This window comes from Rhea americana, unplaced genomic scaffold, assembly GCF_003343005.1.
Source record: "Rhea americana isolate MKP2758 unplaced genomic scaffold, rheAme1 scaffold_32, whole genome shotgun sequence".
Lineage (NCBI taxonomy): Eukaryota > Metazoa > Chordata > Aves > Rheiformes > Rheidae > Rhea > Rhea americana.
The window spans coordinates 3,989,177-3,997,230 of NW_028186446.1; the positions used below are offsets into that span (position 1 = coordinate 3,989,177).

An 8,054-nucleotide genomic window follows, 5' to 3' on the forward strand; every position below is an offset into this window, starting at 1 on the left:
GGGCGGGGAGGCAGGCAGGGCCTCGGGCCCCGGCGGGTCGGGTCGGGTCACCGTGGCGCCCCAGCGGCAGGGCGGGCGGGCGGCGCCTGCCGTGGGGCTCGCGGGGCGAGGTGGCGGCGAAGCGAGGTGCCGTCAAACGGAGGAGAACGGCGGCTGCAGAGCTTCGCTCCGTCCCCCGGGAGCCGCCCGGGACGCTAGCCACAGAGCTGGGCCGGGCCTCTCTCGGGCTCATCCCTGGGGCCGGATCGTGCCAGCCTGCYGCGCGTGGGTGTGGGGTGCTCCTGGAGAACATCACCCCTCAAATCCTTGTAACGTCAGCGCTGGGGGCTCTTACCCATTTTTAAGTTTATATCGCTGTTCTACAGCTAATCCACAACCCTTTTACACTGCTCGGCACACGCACCTCCAGCTAGCAGAGCTGTGAGCAAGGCGATGGGGAGCGTGTCCTGGAAGACCAGCCCAGCCCCACAGATGCACGTGGGGAATTGTTTCCCCTTTGCTGTCCGTGGGTTTGTAGCCTTGATGAAACACCTCTGTACACCACCTCTGAAGTCGGTCTGATCACCCTGTGCAGGTGATCACCCTTGTAAACAATGATCATCCTTATTTTGCACTGGCTGCATATGAATTCTGGGCCAATTACTGGTTTTTGAGTGCCATRTGATAGGTATGGCAGGCTCGAAATGTGTTTGCTTCTTCCCAGGATGGTAGGTCACATGGAGTGGTATTGTCAAATACAGCTCTTTGCTATAGTCGTGTCTTTTTTGTGTGGGTATGTAATACACAACTGCTGTGAAAATGACATTATGCAAATACTACAGTTACCAGCATTCTGCTCGGGGAGCTACACTCCTCAGTGTTCTGTACAGCATATACAAACATCGTCCATGTACTAGAGCTAGGTCTAGAAAAAACATCTAGGATGGTATAYGGTTTTCTGTATTATTTTGTGGATTTAATTAATGCATTACTTAAACCACRTACATTTTAGGGCAGTTATTGGGGGGGGAGGCTTTCTGACACAATATTTTTTTTATAGGTCAGCATAGGAACCCTTCTAAAGAGGGACTTGACTTGGACATAGAGTTTCTGTGAATTATGTGCCCAGAATTGCTTGGAATGTAGTGGGAGATCTTGTCTTTTACAATTAAAGCAGCAGTTCAATAAGCAGGTCTSTTTATACTTTTATTTTCTGCTCCTGGTGGGTGGTTTTGTTTGATATTTGCAGATTGCATTAAGTTTTTCAATATTTGTTGAACTGACTTTCCTTCCTCTGTTGTGCATTTGGAATTTTGATTCCATGAATTCCATAAGCATTCCCACACTTAAGAGCCAAATACATCTGCAATAATAATAATTATATGCTTTTGAGGCTTGGAAAGGAGAAATATAATCTGGCTTATTCAAAATGTGTTGACTCCACTGAACTTTTTAGAAGCAGGGAAAAGAAGACAACTATAGAAGATTTTGCCCTTTTTGGCTTTAGTCTTGTTACAGCTCTAAATTTCTATTAATCCTTCTTATGARGGGAACTTTACATAATAAGAATCTCTTCAGAATCCAAGTTCTGCTTGATGTTAAGGTGCAAAATACTCTGGTGTTTTATTCATCCAGTTTATTGTCTGAGATGCAGGATTTTTGGTTTTCTTTCCATTGAGACTTTAAAGAATATATTCACATTTTAATTTGATTACACAGATACTGAGGAGCAAGAATCACATCTCTTTTCATAGAATCATAGAATCAGCAAGGTTGGAAGGGACCTCTGGAGATCATCTAGTCCAACCCCCCTGCTCAGCAGGGTCACTTAGAGAATGTTAGACAGGGTTGCATCCAGGCGGGCCTTGAAGATCTCYGGAGAAGGAGACTCCACTACTTCTCTGTAGGCAACCTGTTCCAGTGCTCTGTCACTATCACAAGGAAAAAATTTCCCCTCACGCTCAGGCAGAACTTCCTGTGCTTCAATTTCTGCCCATTGCCTCTTGTCCTGTCACATGGGACAACTGAAAAGAGTTTGTCCCCATCCCCTTGACACCCTCCCTTCAGGTACTTGTGCACATTGGTAAGATCCCCCCTCAGTCTTCTCTTCCCCAGGCTGAAGAGGCCCAGCTCTCGCAGCCGTTCCTCATAGGGCAGGTGCTCCAGCCCTCTGATCATCTTTGTAGCCTTACGCTGGACTCTCTCCAGTAGCTCCATGTCTCTCTTGGACTGGGGAACCCAGAACTGGACACAGTACTCAAGATTTGGCCCCCCCAGGGCTGAATAGAGGGGCAGGATCACCTCCCTCCACCTGCTGGCAACAGTCTTCCTAATGYACCCCAGGATACCATTGGCCTTTTTGGCCACAAGGGCACATKGCTGGCTCGTGGTTTGCATCTGTCTGCAAGCATTCTTCTGTTTCACGGCACTTTATAACTTCGAGTAGGCCTACTTCCACTGTCATGATACATGTGATTTTGGATTCTTTCCCATGTGGAAGTGTACTGAGCCTATACAGGTGCAGCTGTACCCCAGCCATCTCAAATAGCTAGCTCATCCTGCGACAGTAATGTTTCTGCTAACAAGTGAGAAAACTAGTGGCTTTCCAAAAATAATTATAATGCTAGTAAAAGGTCTGATTTTTGTAAACACCTGTATTGTCATCAGTGTAGTAATTACTATTTGCCTTCCAAGTAATAGCGTATTGAGATGCTGTTCCTATAGAGGGCGTAAATTTGTCAACATCAAGTATTTTTAGTGTAGTAGCAGTAGCTTCGTGTTCAGCACTTTGACACCCGCATGGAAAGAAGACTACTTCTATCTAAAATGTGTTTACGAGACCTGCTTCCTAACAAGGAAAAATTATGTGTCATTGAAACGTGGGGAAGTACAACAAGGGCTTGCCTTGTCCTTCCGCTTCCTTCACAGCAGCCCTTGTGTGTGTGTGTGTGTATCTAGCACTTTCTTGTGAGTCCTATTCTAAGGCTGGAGGTTTTAAAAGGACATCATTAACCTAGGTCTGGAAGAATTCCTATGATTTACCTGAGAAAATTCAGGGTAATGCTATGCCCTTTTAAGAATTTCATCCGTATTCAGTTTCATAAAATGAAAGGATATGGACAAAACTTGTTTAAATCATCCACTGGAGACTGGTTAGAAACACTCCTTCTGTAAGTGTTTCCTTTTTCTTGTACCGTAACTTAACAGACTTTAACAGAACTGAATGGAAAGGAATGCAGTACTGAGACAYAGAAGATGTTTTTACAGAAGCTGGCCTGTGTTCCATGCATAGAGCATTTGCTTTGGAGCACRCTACCTTTCATTACGTTCCTAGGATTCTTTCTTCTTTCCTACTTTATCTCTCTAGCATTGACTGGAAGCCTTTTGGCATATTAATGTGATGGTTGATGACTGCAATAAACTTCTGTACTAGTTTTTACACAGTGTTTAAGTACAGGTTTTATGTGTGGCAGCACTACAAGAGGCTATATACAGAAAATAGTTAATTTCTTTTAAAAACAAGTTTTGTGTTTAAAGAGTTCCGATAGCATGTGAAGTGCACCCAGCAGATGCTTATGAAAACAAGGGCAACTGGTCAAAATTAGCTTCCAGAGCTGGAAAGAAATAGACTTTTACAGAGTTCTGTTTTTAGCAGATCTGGCCCATGTATTTTATGTTTTCCKGGAATTTTAATGGTAAGAGGAACACCAAAGATTGAATTATGTAATGTAATAATTTTCTCTAGAATTTGGCATCTATCTTGGAAAATATCATGTGTTCAGGGAAAGAAGGTTGTATATGTCCAAATATAGAAGTGATAAGAATAAAAAAAAAGTTGGAAAATTTGAAAATGCACTGTAAGCAAAAAAACAGCCCACAGGTGACTTAAATTTGCTGAAACAGCACTTCTGTAGCCAGTTGCCCTGTGTCTCASTTACTCTGGCTGTTACCAAGGTTGTAGTTTTACCTGGCTGAATAGTTCTTGTGGGGTTTTTTAGACATTTTCCCCACCTGTCCCACTATGCAATATTGGGTCCTGTCAAATTATAGAAGAAACTTTTTCTCTGTTTTGAATGTACGAAGTAGCTTGTTTGCCCACCCTTTCCTTTTGGATTCCCATAGGGCTGCAGTGAATGTGGACCAATATTGAAATGTTCTTTTATGAGAGATTACCATTTCAAACATACTTGCTACAGGGTGCTCGCTGGTGGCTCGCACCTTCGTTTTGGGCAAAAGAATGGACTGTCATTTCTGACACACAATTCTGCCTGTGACCCAAGCATTTAGGGAGCATATTGGTTCAAAGAATTAATCTTTCCATCTGTATTCTAGAAAGATATCATAAAAATAGCTAGGCAGACTATGGTAAGTTTGCATTTTCTGACCTCATTCAGTTTTGGGAAAAGCTGCACCTTATAGAATGTCACAAAAAATGAATACATGTTTTGCTTTGTGATGGAAATAAATAGTACCAAACCATTGACCTGATTTTCCTGAAACATCTGTYTGTGGTGCTCAGATTAGTAGGTTACTGAGTCCAGTGTAACTATAAATATGTTTCTTGCTCTTTTCTGTGAGCTTTGCCACTCCTAWATCTCCAGCTTTTCAATTTAGCTCCATTTCATGTAATTCCTGCAGAGAACAGTTAGCCTGATGACTAAATTAGTTAAAAATTCTGAACTAATACTTACTACTTCATTGTTCCTCAATTTTTAAGTCATCTACAAAGCGTTCCTTGTTTCAGCCTTTGTTGTAATTCACATCAAGGCAAACCTCCCCCACCTGGGAAGGTGAGAGTGGGAGTCTGTTCAAAAGCTTATRCGAAATACAATTATCAGAGTAAATGGCTGAAAAATGAGAACTTCTGAGTTCTGTTACCATGTGGCTGCCTAGAGCTAGGCAGCATGCAGATAATTTAACTAATAAAGGTCATCTGTACTTCTGAGGTCCTGCTTGTGGAAATAAGAGAATGTTCATATTTTGATTTTTTTTTTAATGGATCATAGGACCTGCAGTGCAGCTGTATGATAGTATAACCCCTGGGTGTGTAGACCTAGCTCAAAAGGAGCTGTTAGAGAAAACAGTGGTCTAGATGGACACTTGAGCAAATGCTGTGGTAAATCCTTATCTCTGGCAACAGGATTTATCTGTTTTTTCTGCTTCCAGTTCCCCTGCTTTGACCAAAGAATCGGTTGAAAAAATTTTAAATGGAAGGGGCTAACATAACCCTAGAACCAGAATTTATAGCAAACAGATTGTAACTCAGCTTCTGTAAAATGTGACCTAGATTTGATGTTGCACATTCTTTTTAGGGGCCTCAAGCAGACTGTACTACAGATCGCATATGTCTGTATACTTAAATCATTTATTCTGTTTGGTGCAGTAAATCAGTTCTGTTTTGAAGARGCATTTTCCATGTCAAGGTAGAGTCTACGAAAAGTTTTAGGGGAAGGGGAGTCCCTAGCAGGTCTTGCAGATGCCTGTTGGCCAGAGTATATGATATACAGATCCAGCTGGATTATGAATTCTCAGTCCAAAGAAGTAGAAACATGGGCCAACACAGAATAAGATACAGTTCCTTGTGTAGGGATAGCAGAACACCCAAAGCTTGAGGCAACRTCTTTGAGAAAGACAAACTAATCCTACATCCTAGATGATAAATAAAGGAGGATGTTGGATTTGTACCTGGAGTCAGTTCTTGCCCAGAATGTGGGAGCTGCAGAAGTACCTCAAAGGAGCAGAGCAAAAGCCCGTGACAGATGTGAAAGTATTATGTGTGGATTTTAAAAAATGGTTTGATGAAAAATGGAATGTTTGCAGCCTGAGGGCATGAAATTTGAAAGTGATGATAGGAAGAAGGGCYGAGGCTTTGACAGAGTGAAGAACAAGTTTTCTCTTTCTGTTCCAGAATAAGCTTAGCTTGGAAGAACTGATATACTTGTATATTTTCTTATAAATAACTATCATACGCTTCCCAGTGTGTGTCTATCTGAGGTATTACCTTATGTTGATAGAGCTGGATTAAAAGCAGCTGCTAAAGGGAAGCGGTTAAAAAAGACTAGACAAATACAGAGCATGCCACAGAACGCAATAATCAGGTTTGCAGTGGTGACAACACGGAAGCTGGGAGGGCGGAAGGCAGCTGTGGATTGAGTTGGCCCTATGTGGCTCTATGTAAACTGAGATCCAAAGGCATGCCTTTCCTAAACACATCTGCACTAGCTTTGAGCAGTGTGAGTAGAATACTCTAAGTAGTTGTGTAGGAAGTTAATCCTGTGTGTAGTTGTGTATAGAAGTTAATCCTATATCACTGTTGTGTTGTCTGACTGGCAAAGTAAATAGCTTGCAGTTGCCAAACCTATTGGGCCTCTGAAGGCCCCAAGTTAATGAGGGGAAAAATGTAACATAAGGAGTTGTTTGAATGTAGAGTTTCATCTGTAGAAGTGGAGGACCAGTCAGGTGAAAGCAAGTGATCAGAGAAGCTAAAAATGAATTTGGGAAGGAACAGCACAGCCAGGGGCCTTGTCCTTCACCACTCCTACTGACGTCAGTAGGAATTGAAAACTCAACATCTTGGAAAACTATCGTTTGAAATTTGGGTGCCCGAAGAATTAGTGCATTAGTTTTTTCAGGGCATTCATGTTTCAAGATTTTCACTTATCAGATCTTGGACAAGTTATCTGCGCTTCCTGARTAAGGTTCTCATGGCTGATGATGGTAAGTCATGTGAATACTCAATTACTTAAGATAGAGGAAGGATATAACTGTTGCAGTGCGCTGCAAATGGTGCTTTTGTGTGTTGAATGAGGGCATGACTAAAGTGAGTCGGGCATGCTGGCAACTTTCAGCCTGTTATTAGAGAAGGAAAGARGGAAATGGTGATCTGGAAATCAGAAGTCTCATGGTCTTGCACTTACTTAGAAGGGTTTTGTGCAGGACTGGAAAATTTGGCAAAGCCTTTTTTAATAGCCAGATTTCTAGATGCAGTCCTTTACATAGGTGTTGCTGGCGTGTTCTGCTTCATATCTGAAGGACTCAAAATGCATCTCTTCAGTTTCTTCTGCAAAAGGAGAAGGAAGGTGTTTTCTAATTCTCTTCTAGGCTTTCTGAAGTAACTATCACACAGAAATAACCTAGAGCTTCCTGGCAGCCTACTGCTTTTTGCCTTCATGCATATGCAAAGGTTTTGGATCATATAGGCCTGTATTTTACTATATTATCTTTCTGTTGTTGTGGTGGTTTGTTTTCTTTGTTTTTGTTTTTTTAATGCAAATGATGCAAGGATTTACAATATGCTGCCTTATCAGGTTAATAAAATTTGAGCACTAAACATCTTTAGTACGTGACAGTTACAGGTCTTGTCATATAAGTCATATGTATTATCATATAATATTGCCAAATAGGATCAATTTGGATTTGGATAGGAATTCTTCCAGACCTAGGTTAATGATGTCCTTTTAAAACCTCCAGCCTTAAAATAGGACTCACAAGAAAGTGCTAGATACACACACACACACAAGGGCTGCTGTGAAGGAAGCGGAAGGACAAGGCAAGCCCTTGTTGTACTTCCCCACGTTTCAATGACACATAATTTTTCCTTGTTAGGAAGCAGGTCTCGTAAACACATTTTAGATAGAAGTAGTCTTCTTTCCATGCGGGTGTCAAAGTGCTGAACACGAAGCTACTGCTACTACACTAAAAATACTTGATGTTGACAAATTTACGCCCTCTATAGGAACAGCATCTCAATACGCTATTACTTGGAAGGCAAATAGTAATTACTACACTGATGACAATACAGGTGTTTACAAAAATCAGACCTTTTACTAGCATTATAATTATTGCTGGAAAGCCACTAGTTTTCTCACTTGTTAGCAGAAACATTACTGTCGCAGGATGAGCTAGCTATTTGAGATGGCTGGGGTACAGCTGCACCTGTATAGGCTCAGTACACTTCCACATGGGAAAGAATCCAAAATCACATGTATCATGACAGTGGAAGTAGGCCTACTCGAAGTTATAAAGTGCCGTGAAACAGAAGAATGCTTGCAGACAGATGCAAACCACGAGCCAGC

At 41.9% G+C, this 8,054-nt stretch overlaps 1 protein-coding gene across 1 annotated transcript in view; it reads right to left on the bottom strand.

The window, feature by feature from the left end:
• The window catches only part of SGCE (sarcoglycan epsilon), a 41,401-nt gene extending 41,169 nt beyond the window's left edge, over positions 1-232 (bottom strand). Inside the window, exon 1 of the mRNA XM_085310567.1 lies at positions 52-232. Within this exon, the coding sequence (XP_085166693.1) occupies positions 52-232 (181 nt within the window). The remainder of the gene's footprint in view (positions 1-51) is intronic.
• Between the last annotated feature and the right edge of the window lie 7,822 nt (positions 233-8,054).